This window comes from Periophthalmus magnuspinnatus, chromosome 4, assembly GCF_009829125.3.
Source record: "Periophthalmus magnuspinnatus isolate fPerMag1 chromosome 4, fPerMag1.2.pri, whole genome shotgun sequence".
NCBI lineage: Eukaryota > Metazoa > Chordata > Actinopteri > Gobiiformes > Gobiidae > Periophthalmus > Periophthalmus magnuspinnatus.
The window spans coordinates 5,877,755-5,899,869 of record NC_047129.1 but is presented as its reverse complement, the minus strand read 5'-3'; the positions used below and the strand labels follow the sequence as shown (position 1 = coordinate 5,899,869).

At 43.1% G+C, this 22,115-nt stretch overlaps 1 protein-coding gene across 1 annotated transcript in view; it reads right to left on the bottom strand.

Moving 5' to 3' along the window:
• Positions 1-22,115, bottom strand: part of cc2d2a (coiled-coil and C2 domain containing 2A) — a 38,837-nt gene that overhangs the window by 16,348 nt on the left and 374 nt on the right. The window contains exons 2-16 of the mRNA XM_055221170.1: positions 22,014-22,083; positions 21,683-21,763; positions 21,464-21,602; positions 21,191-21,279; positions 21,015-21,116; positions 20,867-20,938; positions 20,575-20,769; positions 20,112-20,271; positions 19,509-19,645; positions 19,302-19,433; positions 18,926-19,135; positions 18,737-18,843; positions 18,473-18,613; positions 18,203-18,359; positions 17,554-17,789 (exon numbers count right to left, since the gene is read on the bottom strand). Of these exons, the coding sequence (XP_055077145.1) occupies positions 17,554-17,789; positions 18,203-18,359; positions 18,473-18,613; positions 18,737-18,843; positions 18,926-19,135; positions 19,302-19,433; positions 19,509-19,645; positions 20,112-20,271; positions 20,575-20,769; positions 20,867-20,938; positions 21,015-21,116; positions 21,191-21,279; positions 21,464-21,602; positions 21,683-21,763; positions 22,014-22,083 (2,028 nt within the window). The remainder of the gene's footprint in view (positions 1-17,553; positions 17,790-18,202; positions 18,360-18,472; positions 18,614-18,736; positions 18,844-18,925; positions 19,136-19,301; positions 19,434-19,508; positions 19,646-20,111; positions 20,272-20,574; positions 20,770-20,866; positions 20,939-21,014; positions 21,117-21,190; positions 21,280-21,463; positions 21,603-21,682; positions 21,764-22,013; positions 22,084-22,115) is intronic.

Sequence of the window (22,115 nt, the reverse complement as noted above, 5' to 3'; positions counted from 1 at the left end):
TTTGACGCTGACATGCGTTAACAGTAGTCAATAGGAGTCGTCGTCCCCCATCGCCCCCTGCACAGACTCCTGTGTCCTAGCAACCCATGCCGTAGGCATGGGACATGCATATTTGTTCTTGCTAGCATGTCAGCGTCAACATTGAGTCAATGGGCGAAGCCCATTGACTCAATGTTGACGCTGACGCAGCGCGAAGCGCTAATGTCCCCAAACACACTCCTGACATCGAGCCCTATCCAAGGCCCCATGCCGCAGGCATGGGCCATACTTGTAACTGCTAAAATGAATGGAAGTCAATGGGAGGTCAATGGCGGACCCCGACGTCATGGCGAATGACGAGCGCGTTAGCGCTCGTCATTCGCCATTGACCCCACGGTGACGTGGGGAAGGTCCAGAGCTTTCAAAAAACGTATAATATGTGTTTCTAATGTTATCGGATATATTGTTTTTGCTAAAAATATTATTATTATTTTTATTATTTTTTATTTCTTCTTTCATCTGCTCTTTGAGCAGGAATTTGACCCCCTGAACATATTCAAAAACTCACCAAATTTTGCCCACAATTCAGGTCTGCTGAAAAATTTATTTTTTTATGTGGTGCATCATTGGGCATAAAAAAATGGCGCGACAGCGCCCCCCTGCAAAAGTCAAATTTTCGAGCGTCAATGGGAGACGTCGACGTCAACTTTTTCATACAGCCACGAAATTCGGTACATGCATTCTTCAAGTGATGCCAAACAAAAAAGATTATTATGGCCACGCCCCCTGACGCACCGGAAGTCGGCCATCTTGGATTGAAATTTCCAAAATGCCGAGTCAGCGTTTTCGCTGACCTCGCATTTTCGTCAACTCCTCTGAAGGCGCTTCACCTGCTGGCCTGAAATTCACTGTACATCATCTAGACAAGTGGGGCATCTAAAGTTATCCAATTTATGATGATTCCCTATTACGGTTTCCGTGCGGCGAAGCCGCAAATTTCCATCGGAAATTTTTGCAATTTTCAAAAGTACAAAATTTGCTCCCGTTTGCGCATGCAAAGTCCGATTTGGCTCAAATTCGAATCAGTTGTAAAACTTTCCAGGCCTAATCTACTCATTTGTGAAAGAAATCAATTTGGCGCGACTAGCGCCCCCTACAGAACATACTAATAAATTTGTATGGAAGGCCTGAAAATTTAGTTTCTCCAAATGTTACCAAATTTGACACAAAATTCCATTGGGTCATCCCAATCAATAAAGTCAATCAGACCTATGTCGTCTTTTGCACCGTGTTGCCATGGCGATGCGCCAAACTGCCAATGTTATCCTAATGGGAATCCTCCCGATTTTTCCCATTCATGGGAAAAATATTAGTTTCATGGAATAATGTGAAATTTGGCACCATGACTCTTCATGTCATCCTGATCAAAAAAGTCAATCAGACCCAATGTCATATTTTTCACTGGGTTAGCCATGGCTGATGCGCGAAAGCGCCCATGTTATCCTAATGGGAAAATTTCCAAATTTTCGTACATTTCAAAGTCTTATAACGACTTATTTACCGTCAACGACGAACATAAAATTTGGCACAGTGATTCTTCAGGTCGTCCCCGTCAAAAAAGTCCAGGGGGCCAATTTTGTATTTTGCACGGTGTTGCCATGGCGATGCCTGGAAAAACCAAATTTTGCCATTTTGTGCATCAGCACTTCCAATGTGTTTTGACTTGTTTGGTGACAAGTGCAGCCCAAAGCTGCAATAAAAAAGGGACAAGTGGCGCGTTAGCGCCACCCACAGGGAGTGCGGGGCCGGCCTAGTGCGAAGCACGGCCCGCGAGGGCCGTTCGATGCCGCTTGCGGCTTTAATTATTTTTATTTCTTCTTTCATCTGCTCTTTGAGCAGTAATTTGACCCCCTGAACATATTCAAAAACTCACCAAATTTTGCCCATAATTCAGGTCTGCTGAAAAATTTATTTTTTTATGTGGTGCATTATTGCGCATAAAAAAATGGCGCGACAGCGCCCCCTGCAAAAGTCAAATTTTCGGGCGTCAATGGGAGACGTCGACGTCAACTTTCTCATACAGCCACGAAATTTGGTACACGCATTCTTCACGTGATGCCAAACAAAAAAGATTATTATGGCCACGCCCTCGGACGCACCGGAAGTCGGCCATCTTGGATTGAAAATTCCAAAATGCCGAGTCAGCGTTTTCGCTGACCTCGCATTTTCGTCAACTCCTCTGAAGGCGCTTCACCAGCTGGGCTGAAAATCACTGTACATCATCTAGACAAGTGGGGCATCAAAAGTTATCCAATTCATGATGATCCCTATTACGGTTTCCGTGCGGCGAAGCCGCAAAATTCCATCGGAATTTTTGCAATTTTCAAATGTCAAAATTTGCTCCCGTTTGCGCATGCAAAGTCCGATTTGGCTCAAATTCGAATCAGTTGTAAACCTTTTGGGCCTAAAGCTACTCATTGTGATAGAAACTAAATTGGCGCGATAGCGCCCCCTACAGAACATCTAATAAATTTGTATGGAAGGCCGAAAATTTAGTTTTCCCAAATGTTACCAAATTTGACACAAAATTCCATTGGGTCATCCCAATCAATAAAGTCAATCAGACCTATGTCGTCTTTTGCACCGTGTTGCCATGGCGATGCGCCAAACTGCCAATGTTATCCTAATGGGAAACCTCCCAATTTTTCCCATGAATGGGAAAAATATTAGTTTCATGGAATAATGTGAAATTTGGCACCATGACTCTTCATGTCATCCTGATCAAAAAAGTCAATCAGACCCATGTCATATTTTTCACTGGGTTGCCATGGCGATGCGCGAAAGCGCCCATGTTATCCTAATGGGAAAATTTCCAAATTTTCGTACATTTCAAAGTCTTATAACGACTTATTACCGTCAACGATGAACATAAAATTTGGCACAGTGATTCTTCAGGTCGTCCCCGTCAAAAAAGTCCCGGGGGCCAAGTTTGTATTTTGCACGGTGTTGCCATGGCGATGCATGGAAAACCCATGTTTTTCAATTTTGTGCATCAGCACTTCACATGTTTTGACTTGTTTGGTGACAAGTGCAGCCCAAAGCCGCAATAAAAAAGGGACAAGTGGCGCGTTAGCGCCACCCACAGGGAGTGCCGGGTCGGCCGAGTGCGAAGCACGGCCCGCGAGGGCCGTTCGATGCCGCTTGCGGCTTTAATTATTTTTATTTCTTCCTGTTCTGCTCTTTGAGCAGTAATTTGACCCCCTGAACATATTCAAAAACTCACCAAATTTTGCCCAAAATTCAGGTCTGGCGAAAAATTTATTTTTTTATGTGGTGCATCATTGGGCATAAAAAAATGGCGCGACAGCGCCCCCTGCAAAAGTCAAAATACATTGCGTCAATGGGAGACGTCCCGACGTCAACTTTGGTGTAGAGCCACGAAATTCGGTACACGCATTCTTCAAGTGATGCCAAACAAAAAAGATTATTATGGCCACGCCCTCGGACGCACCGGAAGTCGGCCATCTTGGATTGAAAATTCAAAAATGCCGAAGTCAGCGTTTTCGCTGACGTCGCATTTTCGTCAACTCCTCTGAAGGCGCTTCACCTGCAGGGCTGAAATTCACTGTACATCATCTAGACAAGTGGGGCATCAAAAGTTATCCAATTTATGATGATCCCTATTACGGTTTCCGTGCGGCGAAGCCGCAAAATTCCATCGGAATTTTTGCAATTTTCAAAAGTCAAAATTTGCTCCCGTTTGCGCATGCAAAGTCCGATTTGGCTCAAATTCGAATCAGTTGTAAAACTTTCAGGCCTAAAGCTACTCATTATGATAGAAACTAAATTGGCGCGATAGCGCCCCCTACAGAACATCTAATATATTTGTATGGAAGGCCGAAAATTTAGTTTTCCCAAATGTTACCAAATTTGACACAAAATTCCATTGGGTCATCCCAATCAATAAAGTCAATCAGACCTATGTCGTCTTTTGCACCGTGTTGCCATGGCGATGCGCCAAACTGCCAATGTTATCCTAATGGGAAACCTCCCAATTTTTCCCATTCATGGGAAAAATATTAGTTTCATGGAATAATGTGAAATTTCGCACCGTGACTCTTCATGTCATCCTGATAAAAAAAAGTCAATCAGACCGATTGTCATATTTTTCACTGGGTTGCCATGGCGATGCGCGAAAGCGCCCATGTTATCCTAATGGGAAAATTTCCAAATTTTCGTACATTTCAAAGTCTTATAACGACTTATTACCGTCAACGACGGACATAAAATTTTGCACAGTGATTCTTCAGGTCGTCCCCGACAAAAAAGTCCAACGGGCCAAGTTTGTATTTTGCACGGTGTTGCCATGGCGATGCCTGCAAAACCCATGTTTTTGCATTTTGTGCATCAGCACTTCACATGTGTTTTGACTTGTTTGGTGACAAGTGCAGCCCAAAGCCGCAATAAAAAAGGGACAAGTGGCGCGTCAGCGCCACCCACAGGGAGTGCCGGGTCGGCCGAGTGCGAAGCACGGCCCGCGAGGGCCGTTCGATGCCGCTTGCGGCTTTAATTAGGCCCGAGCCCCTACAGGGCGTAGGGCCTATTGCTTCCGCAACGATGAGTGCGAAGCACTCATCGTTGCAGACTGTCTTCACGAAGTTGCGCGCGAAGCGCGCAACTTCGTGGCAGCACCGCGACCTTGCACAGACTCCTGTGTCCTAGCAACCCATGCCGTAGGCATGGGACATACATATTTGTTCTTGCTAGCATGTCAGCGTCAACATTGAGTCAATGGGCGAAGCCCATTGACTCAATGTTGACGCTGACGCAGCGCGAAGCGCTAATGTCCCCAAACACACTCCTGGCATCGAGCCCTATCCAAGCCCCCATGCCGCAGGCATGGGCCATACTTATTACTGCTAAAATGAATGGAAGTCAATGGGAGGTCAATGGCGGAGCCCCGACGTCATGGCGAATGACGAGCGCGTTCAGCGCTCGTCATTCGCCAATTGACCCCACGGTGACGTGGGGAAGGTCCAGAGCTTTCAAAAAACGTATAATATGTCATTCTAATGTTTTCGGATATATTGTTTTTGCTAAAAATATTATTATTTTTTTTTTATTATTATTATTATTTTTATTTCTTCTTCTGCTCTTTGAGCAGTAATTTGACCCCCTGAACATTTTCAAAAACTCACCAAATTTTGCCCAAAATTCAGGTCTGCCGAAAAATTTATTTTTTTATGTGGTGCATCATTGGGCATAAAAAAATGGCGCGACAGCGCCCCCTGCAAAAGTCAAAATACATTGCGTCAATGGGAGACGTCGCGATGTCAAGTTTGGCGTAGAGCCACGAAATTTGGTACACGCATTCTTCAAGTGATGCCAAATAAAAAATATTATTATGGCCACGCCCCCTGGCGCACCGGAAGTCGGCCATCTTGGATTGAATATTCCAAAATGCCGAGTCAGCGTTTTCGCTGACGTCGCATTTTCGTCAACTCCTCTGAAGGCGCTTCACCTGCAGGGCTGAAATTCACTGTACGTCATCTAGACAAGTGGGGCATCTAAAGTTATCCAATTTATGATGATCCCTGTTACGGTTTCCATGCGGCGAAGCCGCAAAATTCCATCGGAATTTTTGCAATTTTCAAAAGTCAAAATTTGCTCCCGTTTGCGCATGCAAAGTCCGATTTTGGCTCAAATTCGAATCAGTTGTAAAACTTTCATGGCCTAATTCTACTGATTGTGAAACAAATAAATTTGGCGCGACAGCGCCCCCTATAGAATAACAAATAAATTTGTATGGAAGGCTGAAAATTTAGTTTTCCCAAATGTTACCAAATTTGACACAAAATTCCATTGGGTCATCCCAATCAATAAAGTCAATCAGACCTATGTCGTCTTTTGCACCGTGTTGCCATGGCGATGCGCCAAACTGCCAATGTTATCCTAATGGGAAACCTCCAAATTTTTCCCATTCATGGGAAAAATATTAGTTTCATGGAATAATGTGAAATTTGGCACCATGACTCTTCATGTCATCCTGATCACAAAAGTCAATCAGACCCATGTCATATTTTTCACTGGGTTGCCATGGCGATGCGCGAAAGCGCCCATGTTATCCTAATGGGAAAATTTCCAAATTTTCGTACATTTCAAAGTCTTATAACGAGTTATTCGCTTCATTGACGAATGTGAAATTTGGCACAGTGATTCTTCAGGTCGTCCCCGTCAAAAAAGTCCGAGGGGCCAAGTTTGTATTTTGCACGGTGTTGCCATGGCGATGCCTGGAAAACCCATGTTTTTGCATTTTGTGCATCAGCACTTCCAATGTGTTTTGACTTGTTTGGTGACAAGTGCAGCCCAAAGCCGCAATAAAAAAGGGACAAGTGGCGCGTTAGCGCCACCCACAGGGAGTGCCGGGTCGGCCTAGTGCGAAGCACGGCCCGCGAGGGCCGTTCGATGCCGCTTGCGGCTTTAATTATTATTATTTTTAGGCCCGAGCCCCTACAGGGCGTAGGGCCTATTGCTTCCGCAACGATGAGTGCGAAGCACTCATCGTTGCAAACTGTCTTCACGAAGTTGCGCGCGAAGCGCGCAACTTCGTGGCAGCACCGCGACCTTGCACAGACTCCTGTGTCCTAGCAACCCATGCCGTAGGCATGGGTTTGCATATTTGTTGTTGCTAGCATGTCAGCGTCAACATCGAGTCAATGGGCGAAGCCCATTGACTCGATGTTGACGCTGACATGCGTTAACAGGAGTCAATAGGAGGAGTCATCCCCCATCGCCCCCTGCACAGACTCCTGTGTCCTAGCAACCCATGCCGTAGGCATGGGACATGCATATTTGTTCTTGCTAGCATGTCTGGCTTCGCCCATTGACTCAATGTTGACGGTGACGCAGCGCGAAGCGCTAATGTCCCCAAACACACTCCTGGCATCGAGCCCTATCCAAGCCCCCATGCCGCAGGCATGGGCCATACTTGTTACTGCTAAAATGAATGGAAGTCAATGGGAGGTCAATGGCGGACCCCGACACCATGGCGAATGACGAGCGCGTTAGCGCTCGTCATTCGCCATTGACCCCACGGTGACGTGGGGAAAGTCGAGAGCTTTCAAAAAACGTATAATATGTCATTCTAATGTTATCGGATATATTGTTTTTGCTAAAAATATTATTATTATTTTTTTTTTTTTTTTTCTTCTTTCTTCTGCTCTTTGAGCAGTAATTTGACCCCCTGAACATATTCAAAAACTCACCAAATTTTGCCCAATATTCAGGTCTGGCGAAAAATTTATTTTTTTATGTGGTGCATCATTGGACATAAAAAAATGGCGCGACAGCGCCCCCTGCAAAAGTCAAATTTTGACGTCAATGGGAGACGTCGACAGTCAACTTTTTCATACAGCCACGAAATTCGGTACACGCATTCTTCAAGTGATGCCAAACAAAAAAGATTATTATGGCCACGCCCTCGGACGCACCGGAAGTCGGCCATCTTGGATTGAAAATTCCAAAATGCTGAGTCAGCGTTTTCGCTGACGTCGCATTTTCGTCAACTCCTCTGAAGGCGCTTCACCTGCAGGGCTGAAATTCACTGTACATCATCTAGACAAGTGGGGCATCAAAAGTTATCCAATTTATGATGATCCCTTTTACGGTTTCCGTGCGGCGAAGCCGCAAAATTCCATCGGAATTTTTGCAATTTTCAAATGTCAAAATTTGCTCCCGTTTGCGCAAGCAAAGTCCGATTTGGCTCAAATTCGAATCAGTTGTAAAACTTTCGGGCCTAAAGCTACTCATTATGATAGAAACTAAATTGGCGCGATAGCGCCCCCTACAGAACATCTAATAAATTTGTATGGAAGGCCGAAAATTTAGTTTTCCCAAATGTTACCAAATTTGACACAAAATTCCATTGGGTCATCCCAATCAATAAAGTCAATCAGACCTATGTCGTCTTTTGCACCGTGTTGCCATGGCGATGCGCCAAACTGCCAATGTTATCCTAATGGGAAATCCTCCCAATTTTTCCCATTCATGGGAATAATATTAGTTTCATGGAATAATGTGAAATTTGGCACCATGACTCTTCATGTCATCCTGATCAAAAAAGTCAATCAGACCCAAGTCATATTTTTCACTGGGTTGCCATGGCGATGCGCGAAAGCGCCCATGTTATCCTAATGGGAAAATTTCCAAATTTTCGTACATTTCAAAGTCTTATAACGACTTATTATCGTCAACGACGAACACAAAATTTGGCACAGTGATTCTTCAGGTCGTCCCCGTCAAAAAAGTCCCAGGGGCCAAGTTTGTATTTTGCACGGTGTTGCCATGGCAATGCCTGGAAAAACTAAATTTTGCCATTTTGTGCATCAGCACTTCCAATGTGTTTTGACTTGTTTGGTGACAAGTGCAGCCCAAAGCCGCAATAAAAAAGGGACAAGTGGCGCGTTAGCGCCACCCACAGGGAGTGCGGGGCCGGCCTAGTGCGAAGCACGGCCCGCGAGGGCCGTTCGATGCCGCTTGCGGCTTTAATTTTCTTCTTTCTTCTGCTCTTTGAGCAGTAATTTGACCCCCTGAACATATTCAAAAACTCACCAAATTTTGCCCATAATTCAGGTCTGGTGAAAAATTTATTTTTTTATGTGGTGCATCATTGGGCATAAAAAAATGGCGCGACAGCGCCCCCTGCAAAAGTCAAATTTTTGACGTCAATGGGAGACGTCAACGTCAACTTTTTCATACTAGCCACGAAATTCGGTACATGCATTCTTCAAGTGATGCCAAACAAAAAATATTATTGTGGCCACGCCCTCTGACACACCGGAAGTCAGCCATCTTGGATTGAAAATTCCAAAATGCCGACTCAGCGTTTTCGCTGACGTCGCATTTTCGTCAACTCCTCTGAAGGCGCTTCACCTGCAGGGCTGAAATTCACTGTACATCATCTAGACAAGTGGGGCATCAAAACTTATCCAATTTATGATGATCCCTTTTACGGTTTCCGTGCGGCGAAGCCGCAAAATTCCATCGGAATTTTTGCAATTTTCAAATTTCAAAATTTGCTCCCGTTTGCGCATGCAAAGTCCGATTTGGCTCAAATTCGAATCAGTTGTAAAACTTCTGGGCCTAATCTACTCATTAGTGAAAGAAACTAAATTGGCGCGATAGCGCCCCCTACAGAACATCTAATAAATTTGTATGGAAGGCCGAAAATTTAGTTTTCCCAAATGTTACCAAATTTGACACAAAATTCCATTGGGTCATCCCAATCAATAAAGCCAATCAGACCTATGTCGTCTTTTGCACCGTGTTGCCATGGCGATGCGCCAAACTGCCAATGTTATCCTAATGGGAAACCTCCCAATTTTTCCCATTCATGGGAAAAATATTAGTTTCATGGAATACTGTGAAATTTGGCACCATGACTCCTCATGTCATCCTGATCAAAAAAGTAAATCAGACCCATGTCATATTTTTCACTGGGTTGCCATGGCGATGCGCGAAAGCGCCCATGTTATCCTAATGGGAAAATTTCCAAATTTTCGTACATTTCAAAGTCTTATAACGACTTATTATCGTCAACGACGAACACAAAATTTGGCACAGTTATTCTTCAGGTCGTCCCCATCAAAAAAGTCCAGGGGGCCAAGTTTGTATTTTGCACGGTGTTGCCATAGCGACGCCTGGAAAACCCATGTTTTTGCATTTTGTGCATCAGCACTTCCAATATGTTTTGACTTGTTTGGTGACAAGTGCAGTCCAAAGCCGCAATAAAAAAGGGACAAGTGGCGCGTCAGCGCCACCCACAGGGAGTGCCGGGTCGGCCGAGTGCGAAGCACGGCCCGCGAGGGCCGTTCGATGCCGCTTGCGGCTTTAATTAGGCCCGAGCCCCTACAGGGCGTAGGGCCTATTGCTTCCGCAACGATGAGTGCGAAGCACTCATCGTTGCAGACTGTCTTCACGAAGTTGCGCGCGAAGCGCGCAACTTCGTGGCAGCACCGCGACCTTGCACAGACTCCTGTGTCCTAGCAACCCATGCCGTAGGCATGGGTTTGCATATTTGTTGTTGCTAGCATGTCAGCGTCAACATCGAGTCAATGGGCGAAGCCCATTGACTCGATGTTGACGCTGACATGCGTTAACAGTAGTCAATAGGAGTCGTCGTCCCCCATCGCCCCCTGCACAGACTCCTGTGTCCTAGCAACCCATGCCGCAGGCATGGGCCATACTTGTTACTGCTAAAATGAATGGAAGTCAATGGGAGGTCAATGGCGGACCCCGACGCCATGGCGAATGACGAGCGCGTTAGCGCTCGTCATTCGCCATTGACCCCACGGTGATGTGGGGAAAGTCGAGAGCTTTCAAAAAACGTATAATATGTCATTCTAATGTTATCGGATATATTGTTTTTGCTAAAAATATTATTATTTTTTTTTAGGCCCGAGCCCCTACAGGGCGTAGGGCCTATTGCTTCCGCAACGATGAGTGCGAAGCACTCATCGTTGCAAACTGTCTTCACGAAGTTGCGCGCGAAGCGCGCAACTTCGTGGCAGCACCGCGACCTTGCACAGACTCCTGTGTCCTAGCAACCCATGCCGTAGGCATGGGTTTGCATATTTGTTGTTGCTAGCATGTCAGCGTCAACATCGAGTCAATGGGCGAAGCCCATTGACTCGATGTTGACGCTGACATGCGTTAACAGTAGTCAATAGGAGTCGTCGTCCCCCATCGCCCCCTGCACAGACTCCTGTGTCCTAGCAACCCATGCCGTAGGCATGGGACATGCATATTTGTTCTTGCTAGCATGTCAGCGTCAACATTGAGTCAATGGGCGAAGCCCATTGACTCAATGTTGACGCTGACGCAGCGCGAAGCGCTAATGTCCCCAAACACACTCCTGGCATCGAGCCCTATCCAAGGCCCCATGCCGCAGGCATGGGCCATACTTGTAACTGCTAAAATGAATGGAAGTCAATGGGAGGTCAATGGCGGACCCCGACGCCATGGCGAATGACGAGCGCGTTAGCGCTCGTCATTCGCCATTGACCCCACGGTGACGTGGGGAAGGTCGAGAGCTTTCAAAAAACGTATAATATGTGTTTCTAATGTTATCGGATATATTGTTTTTGCTAAAAATATTATTATTTTATTATTATTATTATTTTTATTTCTTCTTTCATCTGCTCTTTGAGCAGTAATTTGACCCCCTGAACATATTCAAAAACTCACCAAATTTTGCCCATAATTCAGGTCTGCTGAAAAATTTATTTTTTTATGTGGTGCATCATTGGGCATAAAAAAATGGCGCGACAGCGCCCCCTGCAAAAGTCAAATATTTGGCGTCAATGGGAGACGTCCGACGTCAACTTTGCATACAGCCACGAAATTCGGTACACGCATTCTTCAAGTGATGCCAAACAAAAAAGATTATTATGGCCACGCCCTCTGACATCACCGGAAGTCGGCCATCTTGGATTGAAAATTCCAAAATGCCGAGTCAGCGTTTTCGCTGACCTCGCATTTTCGTCAACTCCTCTGAAGGCGCTTCACCTGCAGGGCTGAAAATCACTGTACATCATCTAGACAAGTGGGGCATCAAAAGTTATCCAATTTATGATGATCCCTATTACGGTTTCCGTGCGGCGAAGCCGCAAAATTCCATCGAAATTTTTGCAATTTTCAAAAGTCAAAATTTGCTCCCGTTTGCGCATGCAAAGTCCGATTTGGCTCAAATTCGAATCAATTGTAAAACTTTTGGGCCTAAAGCTACTCATTATGATAGAAACTAAATTGGCGCGATAGCGCCCCCTACAGAACATCTAATACATTTGTATGGAGGACCGAAAATTTAGTTTTCCCAAATGTTACCAAACTTGACACAAAATTCCATTGGGTCATCCCAATCAATAAAGTCAATCAGACCTATGTCGTCTTTTGCACCGTGTTGCCATGGCGATGCGTCAAACTGCCAATGTTATCCTAATGGGAAACCTCCCAATTTTTCCCATTCATGGGAAAAATATTAGTTTCATGGAATAATGTGAAATTTGGCACCATGACTCTTCATGTCATCCTGATCAAAAAAGTCAATCAGACCCATGTCATATTTTTCACTGGGTTGCCATGGCGATGCGCGAAAGCGCCCATGTTATCCTAATGGGGAAATTTCCAAATTTTCGTACATTTCAAAGTCTTATAACGACATTATTACCGTCAACTGACGAACACAAAATTTGGCACAGTGATTCTTCAGGTCGTCCCCGTCAAAAAAGTCCAGGGGGCCAAGTTTGTATTTTGCACGGTGTTGCCATGGCGATGCCTGGAAAACCCATGTTTTTGCATTTTGTGCATCAGCACTTCACATGTGTTTTGACTTGTTTGGTGACAAGTGCAGCCCAAAGCTGCAATAAAGAAGGGACAAGTGGCGCGTTAGCGCCACCCACAGGGAGTGCGGGGTCGGCCGAGTGCGAAGCACGGCCCGCGAGGGCCGTTCGATGCCGCTTGCGGCTTTAATTATTATTATTTTTTTTATTCTTCTGCTCTTTGAGCAGTAATTTGACCCCCTGAACATATTCAAAAACTCACCAAATTTTGCCCAAAATTCAGGTCTGCCGAAAAATTTATTTTTTTATGTGGTGCATCATTGGGCATAAAAAAGTGGCGCGACAGCGCCCCCTGCAAAAGTCAAAATACATTGCGTCAATGGGAGACGTCGCGACGTCAAGTTTGGCGTAGAGCCACGAAATTCGGTACACGCATTCCTCAAGTGATGCCAAATAAAAAAGATTATTATGGCCACGCCCCCTGATGCACCGGAAGTCGGCCATCTTGGATTGAAAATTCCAAAACGCCGAGTCAGCGTTTTCGCTGACCTCGCATTTACGTCAACTCCTCTGAAGGCGGTTCACCTGCAAGGCTGAAATTCACTGTACATCATCTAGACAAGTGGGGCATCAAAAGTTATCCAATTCATGATGATCCCTATTACGGTTTCCGTGCGGCGAAGCCGCAAAATTCCATCGGAATTTTAGCAATTTTCAAATTTCAAAATTTGCTCCCGTTTGCGCATGCAAAGTCCGATTTGGCTCAAATTCAAATCAGTTGTAAAACTTATGGGCCTAAAGCTACTCATTATGACAGAAACTAAATTGGCGCGAAAGCGCCCCCTACAGAACATCTAATATATTTGTATGGAAGGCCAAAAATTTTGTTTTCCCAAATGTTACCAAATTTGACACAAAATTCCATTGGGTCATCCCAATCAATAAAGCCAATCAGACCTATGTCGTCTTTTGCAGCGTGTTGCCATGGCGATGCGCCAAACTGCCAATGTTATCCTAATGGGAAACCTCCCAATTTTTCCCATTCATGGGAAAAATATTAGTTTCATGGAATAATGTGAAATTTGGCACCATGACTCCTCATGTCATCCTGATCAAAAAAGTCAATCAGACCCTTGTCATATTTTTCACTGGGTTTCCATGGCGATGCGCGAAAGCGCCCATGTTATCCTAATGGGAAAATTTCCAAATTTTCGTACATTTCAAAGTCTTATAACGACTTATTACCGTCAACGACGGACATAAAATTTTGCACAGTGATTCTTCAGGTCGTCCCCGACAAAAAAGTCCGAGGGGCCAAGTTTGTATTTTGCACGGTGTTGCCATGGCGATGCCTGCAAAACCCATGTTTTTGCATTTTGTGCATCAGCACTTCCCATGTGTTTTGACTTGTTTGGTGACAAGTGCAGTCCAAAGCCGCAATAAAGAAGGGACAAGTGGCGCGTTAGCGCCACCCACAGGGAGTGCGGGGTCGGCCGAGTGCGAAGCACGGCCCGCGAGGGCCGTTCGATGCCGCTTGCGGCTTTAATTTTTATTCTTCTTCTGCTCTTTGAGCAGTAATTTGACCCCCTGAACATATTCAAAAACTCACCAAATTTTGCCCAAAATTCAGGTCTGCCGAAAAATTTATTTTTTTATGTGGTGCATCATTGGGCATAAAAAAATGGCGCGACAGCGCCCCCTGCAAAAGTCAAAATACATTGCGTCAATGGGAGACGTCGCGACGTCAAGTTTGGCGTAGAGCCACGAAATTCGGTACACGCATTCTTCAAGTGATGCCAAACAAAAAAGATTATTATGGCCACGCCCTCTGACGCACCGGAAGTCGGCCATCTTGGATTGAAAATTCCAAAATGCAAAGTCAGCGTTTTCGCTGACGTCGCATTTTCGTCAACTCCTCTGAAGGCGCTTCACCTGCAAGGCTGAAATTCACTGTACATCATCTAGACAAGTGGGGCATCAAAAGTTATCCAATTCATGATGATCCCTATTACGGTTTCCGTGCGGCGAAGCCGCAAAATTCCATCGGAATTTTTGCAATTTTCAAAAGTCAAAATTTGCTCCCGTTTGCGCATGCAAAGTCCGATTTGGCTCAAATTCAAATCAGTTGTAAAACTTATGGGCCTAAAGCTACTCATTATGACAGAAACTAAATTGGCGCGATAGCGCCCCCTACAGAACATCTAATATATTTGTATGGAAGGCCAAAAATTTAGTTTTCCCAAATGTTACCAAATTTGACACAAAATTCCATTGGGTCATCCCAATCAATAAAGCCAATCAGACCTATGTCGTCTTTTGCACCGTGTTGCCATGGCGATGCGCCAAACTGCCAATGTTATCCTAATGGGAAACCTCCCAATTTTTCCCATTCATGGGAAAAATATTAGTTTCATGGAATAATGTGAAATTTGGCACCATGACTCTTCATGTCATCCTGATCAAAAAAGTCAATCAGACCCATGTCATATTTTTCACTGGGTTGCCATGGCGATGCGCGAAAGCGCCCATGTTATCCTAATGGGAAAATTTCCAAATTTTCGTACATTTCAAAGTCTTATAACGACTTATTACCGTCAACGACGGACATAAAATTTGGCACAGTGATTCTTCAGGTCGTCCCCGTCAAAAAAGTCCGAGGGGCCAAGTTTGTATTTTGCACGGTGTTGCCATGGCGATGCCTGGAAAACCCATGTTTTTGCATTTTGTGCATCAGCACTTCACATGTGTTTTGACTTGTTTGGTGACAAGTGCAGCCCAAAGCCGCAATAAAAAAGGGACAAGTGGCGCGTTAGCGCCACCCACAGGGAGTGCCGGGTCGGCCGAGTGCGAAGCACGGCCCGCGAGGGCCGTTCGATGCCGCTTGCGGCTTTAATTTTTTTTTTTTTTTTCTTCTTCTGCTCTTTGAGCAGTAATTTGACCCCCTGAACATATTCAAAAACTCACCAAATTTTGCCCAAAATTCAGGTCTGGCGAAAAATTTATTTTTTTATGTGGTGCATCATTGGGCATAAAAAAATGGCGCGACAGCGCCCCCTGCAAAAGTCAAAATACATTGCGTCAATGGGAGACGTCCCGACGTCAACTTTGGCATAGAGCCACGAAATTTGGTACACGCATTCTTCAAGTGATGCCAAAAAAAAAAAGATTATTATGGCCACGCCCTCTGACGCACCGGAAGTCGGCCATCTTGGATTAGAAATTCCAAAATGCAAAGTCAGCGTTTTCGCTGACGTCGCATTTTCGTCAACTCCTCTGAAGGCGCTTCACCGGCTGGGCTGAAATTCACTGTACATCTTCTAGACAAGTGGGGCATCAAAAGTTATCCAATTTATGATGATCCCTATTACGGTTTCCGTGCGGCGAAGCCGCAAAATTCCATTGGAATTTTTGCAATTTTCAAAAGTCAAAATTTGCTCCTGTTTGCGCATGCAAAGTCCGATTTTGCTCAAATTCGAATCAGTTGTTAAACTTTCCGGCATAAAGCTACGCATTATGACAGAAACTAAATTGGCGCGATAGCGCCCCCTACAGAACATCTGATAAATTTGTATGGAAGGCCGAAAATTTAGTTTTCCCAAATGTTCCCAAATTTGACACAAAATTCCTTTGGGTCATCCCAATCAATAAAGTCAATCAGACACATGTGTTTTTTTGCACCGTGTTGCCATGGCAATGCGCCAAAGTGCCAATGTTATCCTAATGGGAAACCTTCCAATTTTTCCCATTCATGGGAAAAATATTAGTTTGATGGAATAATGTGAAATTTGGCACCATGACTCTTCATGTCATCCTGATCAAAAAAGTCAATCAGACCCAAGTCATATTTTTCACTGGGTTGCCATGGTGATGCGCGAAAGCGCCCATGTTATCCTAATGGGGAAATTTCCAAATTTTCGTACATTTCAAAGTCTTATAACGACTTATTACCGTCAACGACGAACATAAAATTTGGCACAGTGATTCTTCAGGTCGCCCCCGACAAAAAAGTCCAAGGGGCCAAGTTTGTATTTTGCACGGTGTTGCCATGGCGATGCCTGGAAAACCCATGTTTTTGCATTTTGTGCATCAGCACTTCCAATGTGTTTTGACTTGTTTGGTGACAAGTGCAGCCCAAAGCCGCAATAAAAAAGAGACAAGTGGCGCGTTAGCGCCACCCACAGGGAGTGCGGGGTCGGCCGAGTGCGAAGCACGGCCCGCGAGGGCCGTTCGATGCCGCTTGCGGCTTTAATTGCCTATTGATATTCAATCTAAACAGAAAGAAACGGCTGTGACGACGACATCTTGACTTTTTTTCTATTAAATAATAAACCATTAAAAATAACGTACGTAATGTACGTATCGTACGCTCAAAGACAGCGGTGGAAGTGCGGTCCGTGGTGTGGGCCTGTCCCACTTCAGCAAGATGGTGGCTACACTGAGGAGGGCAGATTCTCGACCGGAACCTTGAAACTACACTTTTGAAGAGTACTTCGAAAGGACCCTTGAAGGGTGCATTTGGCGAATTGGGACACAGCCATGTGTCCGTCTCACTTTGTTTTGGTGGAACTGGATGGTACAGTTCCACCAAACATGAAAATTGACTCATATAAAGTCCAAATGATATAACTTTTGTTGTAAGATTTGCTAGTCTAAGCTAGATGTTTACTATTTGATGTATTTTATTTAGATATATGATTAGCTCTTTATGCTAACTCCTGCGCTAGTGCTTAGCCTAGACCTTGTTACTTCTCCGTTGGCTCCACATGCTGTAATATAAAATTGTTCTCTTTCGCCACATTTGGACTGTTTATATGTTAATGCAATGTGCTTGTGTAAAAATAAAGTTAGCGGCAGTAGCAGCGAGCCAAGACAGCACGAAATTAATGTGTCCGTCTCACTTTATTCCAGCAACCAACTCTCCCCTACAAATAATATTTTAAACTAGTAGCGGTGGTTGTACCGGCCCAATACCTGCTACACTAACATAACAAAGTACTGAGGAAGACTGGCATCAAGTTCTACATACAGTAGTGGCCAATCTAAAAAGGATGCAAATATTCTTTGGACACATAGTGAGAGCTATACACTCAAAGATTGTTGATAGAAGTGCATTAGAAGGAGTGATTAGGAAAGGAAGACAAAGACAACTTGGACTACAAACATTAAACTCTATCAGCGGAGAGTGAGAGCACTTAACTAAGAGGGCAGTTTTGTGAAGAATGTCTTTGGCTCATACCTGGGGCATTGGTCAGTCGCTGTGATGTTTCCAGATGCAGACAGCTCCGGGATCAGGATGGGCTCTCCTGGGTTTCTGCGGATCCTTAAAAACTTTTCCCTCACATTCTGTTCCAAAGAGTAAAAGTCCAGTTTCTCTGGAGGGTCTGGTTTTGGAGGTGCCTCGGAATCTTCATCTTCTGAGTCGGCGTCTGTGTCTTTCCTTTTATTTTTCATGGATCTTTTCTTTTTACCTTTCTGGATACAACAAAAATATAGGAGTTTTTTTTATTGCATGAATGTTTTATTGCCATTAATAAGATTCAGGTAATATGCTGATATTAGTGGGTCGCCATATATATAGGTGTACTTTGGGTAAATGCGCATGTTGTGTTAGGCTGTTGGGGCAAACTCGAGTACCCTGAGGACCCAAACACGCAAAGAACTTGCAAACAGCTAGACCAAGTAAGGAAAATTTGTTGAATGAAAGAAGTTGTCCAATCCAATAAGAAGGAAATAGCTCCTGTTTTAAAACTACTGAGGAAATACGGTCTCTGATTGAAATGTGTGCCAGAATACATAGTGATTCTCAGACCACAGCTGCATATTATTTTAGTATATTAGTCAGGTGGTCACAATAATAAGTGTATTTTATAATAAAAAGACTGTACCTGTTTCCTTCGCCACAGTTTCCACTTATCCAGCTGGGTCTTATAGTTGTCCAACTTTCTCTTGTACTCCTGTTCAATCTCTTGCTCCAACTCTGTGACCTCTGCCAAGATCTCCGTCTCATACTCGCGCTCATCCATTTCAGGGTCTACTATCTCTCTATACAAACAGCACAATGAGACAAAACATGAAATACTGATATAAATAATGAACAACATAATACACTAAAAATGTTTTCTAATATTCAAATGGCATTGGATGATTATTTGTACCGTCTGAGCTGAAGTCTGTATGATGTGTTGGTGAACTTCTGAAAGTCTCTCAAGGTCTTCAGGTCTTTCCAAACTTTAATAATATTCTTCAACAGAGTCCTGTCTTTCTCCTGTTCATGGTCTCGCAACTGACGGGTGTCCCTGCAACCACCAGACAAACACAGATTACACAAAATCATTCAGTTTATCAAAATGTGACTTTGGTCACAATTATGTTGCAGCCTTTAACTGCACTTAAAAAATAGAATACTTTGCTATGCTTACTTGACCTCCATGTTGCACTCTGAAATCCTCTGCTTTAGAGCCTCAGTCAAATTTTCCCCTCCGTGAATCTCCATCATATTCTGTAGTGTCATCCTCAATCCATTTAACTACAATGACCAAAGCACAAAACCATGAAAAAATATGTTATGAAAATGAATTTTAACTTTCAGTATTTTTTTTACTTTGTACCTTCTCAGTGAGGTGCCCAGTGAGGTTATTGTGTTGCCTGTTGAGATACTGGTCGTAGAGTTGGACTAGACGTGATCCAAGGACGTGTTCACGGCTGAAGAGTGGATGATGGGAGAAGATTAGTCCAGAGATGTCCACATCGAGCTGAAAGTCTCCGTCTGAGTCCCCCACTCCAGCAAAATACACATTCTCCTGCTTGGACATCACTGGCTGCAAATGAATAAACAAATTAAATTGTGAATCAGAGAGACATGTTTTGTTGATTTTGGAAGACCGAAGTGACATAACTGCTGAAAAAGTATACAGTACTAGATAAATGCATTAATATAACTTCCTGATACCTGTAAGATTTTTGATGTGTGATTCATAGCTCTACCTTCCTGAAGACAGTCTGTAGTGCCGGGTCCAGCTCTTCCTCCATATGAAACAGAGGAGGTCTTGTCGATGACTCTTTTATGGGATTTGGTAATGCCATTATCGTACCATCATCATCAAACCACTTTTTCCCCTTGACAAAGAAACAATGACATTATACAAAAGTTCTAAAATTAGATACTTATAATTTCATAGGCAAATGTATTACCTCCGCTGACTTTAAAAGACGATTCTCTAAAATATTCATATTGGTTGAAGACACCGGGGGTCTCTCTCCTACATACAGACCTTCATCTTCCAGATACCGAGGCTTAATGTTTTCAGGCAGTTTTACACAAGTTGTAACTGTAAAAATGCAGCATACGCACAAATTAGAGTTATATTATTGTTATATTATTATTAATTGCTATTGGTTACACAGATGACAACTATACAAAGAATAATCATGTATTTATTTAGTAAGGAAGTGTCTTTCTGTGTCTCAAAATAGAAAATTATTTTGTCTTCTGAATCCATAATTTAGAATCCATTTCCAAACCATAATTTATAACCACACCAAAATAATGACAGTATTGAGACATTGCGGTGACCAAGTTATTTAATAAAATTAAACTAAAACATCTTTTGCACCCTGTTTTGAATCTGTTCTCTATAAGACAAAGACAAATGATGCATGGAATATTCTAATCTGTACATTATTAAAGAAAGAAACCATGAGTCAAGATGCTAATCACTGCGCCCTTTGAGGTAGATGAAGAAGCAAAGAAAAGCTAAACGAAGGCAAGAAAAACTGTTATATAATAATAAATACCTGGTCGTACGCTGGGTGTGAAGAGCAGATCGCCTGTGTGTTGAAGGCGCTTGTGGTATCCGATGTACTCAGCTTTCTTCACCACAATAAAGTCCTGCGTCGATTGTTCAGTCACAAATATATTATCTCTGTCATCTTGGACAAGGGGAGCTTCCTCATTCTGCAGCAAGGATAAGGCATTAAATACTAAATACATGTGAATGAAAAATAAACAACACATTCAAATGCACACAGTCTCGCACACAGGGTTCGCAAACTTTGGCAACACATAGCAATACTGATTTAATTTAAATATGAGAAAATATTGTTGTAATGATATGACAAACAAACAAAAAACATCAACAAAGCTCAAATTTCTCCAACTTTTACAAAACTTTTACCAAATGACGTGCATTTTATAAGACACATAATTTATATATTAAATCTACATAAGTTTATATAGATTTACTTGCGCTTATCTTACATGATCTTCATCTTGATTGGCTCGATCTATATCCGACTCTTCTTGCTCCTCTTTCTCACTGTCCTCATCCTCTCCAGGGGTCCTCCTTTTGGTCAGACTTTTCTTACTCTGTTCCTCACTCTCTTCAGGCTCTGGTTCAAAGTTGAATGTGAAAAAATTGTATGCTTCTTCTGCTGTCGGGATGCCAGTGTCAATCTATTGAAAGCAAGATGCAATATGTGTAGGATATTATTATATTAGTATAGTATTACATGATTACTATGGAATTGAGAGCATTATGCACAATCCTTACTTTTCGCATTGCTTCTCTGAATTTAACTCTTGTGCTGAGAGATTGAGAGATGTCTTGCATGTCTGCATCAGGCTATGAAATTAACCAAAACATTGATTGATGATAGCAAATGTATGGTTGAATATTCATAATGCATACATGTTCTCACCTCTCTATCAAACCTGGTAACAGTTTCCCTATCTTTTAAATTCTGTAGTCGACTGGCTGGCTTGACATTGGATTCTTGCCGATGTATTTTCTCAACTCTAGTCTGAACACAAAGATTTAAGTATTAATACATTAAATACATGGGAAATGTGTAAAAATAAAATGTATACAACTTACTCTGGCTGCTAGAAGCTTTTCTTTCAAGTGCTGCGTCATCACGTCATCCAAGTGTTGTGAACCAGGAATTGGCGGAAGTTTAGACAGACCTTAACAGACAAATTTTCACTTAGCACTATTAAGCAATCTATTATTTTGTACATATGTTTATACCCAATTTATTTTTCTGTATCTATGTATTATATTATGCCCAACTTAAATTTTTTTGACTGATTTCTACCAACATTTTACCCATTGGGGAAATAGGTATAAAATTTAGCTTGAGGTGCACACTTTTCTTGGCTCTTGGAGGTGTTGACCAAACCGCTGGTTCGGTCGCTCTCTCTGGTTCATCAGCATCTTCATCCGCATGTTGAATTGGAGAGATATCCTCCACAACATTTTCATTATCCTTTTGGGACTGTTCAAGCAGCTTCATAGGATTTGAAGATAAAGGTTTAGGTTAATACAAGAAAATACAAAAAAAGCAATATTCACTGACAATAAAGATACCTCTTTTTTCTGCCTCTGTCTCTGAGCCCTGATTTTGCGTTTCAAAGTCTCTCCTGGGTCTTCATCACAGCTTTGAGGTTCCTGATATTCAACAAAGAAATATGGCACAAAAGTTGCATTAAATGTAAAGCTTTGGCAGTTGTCAGTGAAATAAACATCACAACTTTTTTTCTTCCAACGTTTGTTTTCTTATGCATGTTTTGTAGTAACAGCATGGATTATAAAACATTAGTTAGCATTAGCAATATCATTATATAATACTAGTCTCTTCTACGAACAAGGACAAACTTGCCCTTCTGTAGAATGCACTGAAGAACATGAGTTAGCCTACCTGGATGTCATCTTCGCTCTGTTTTCGTAGTGATTCTTGTCTTTTCCTTCTCACTTTACCTCGATCATCCCTACAGAGAACACCACAGGACACCACATTTTG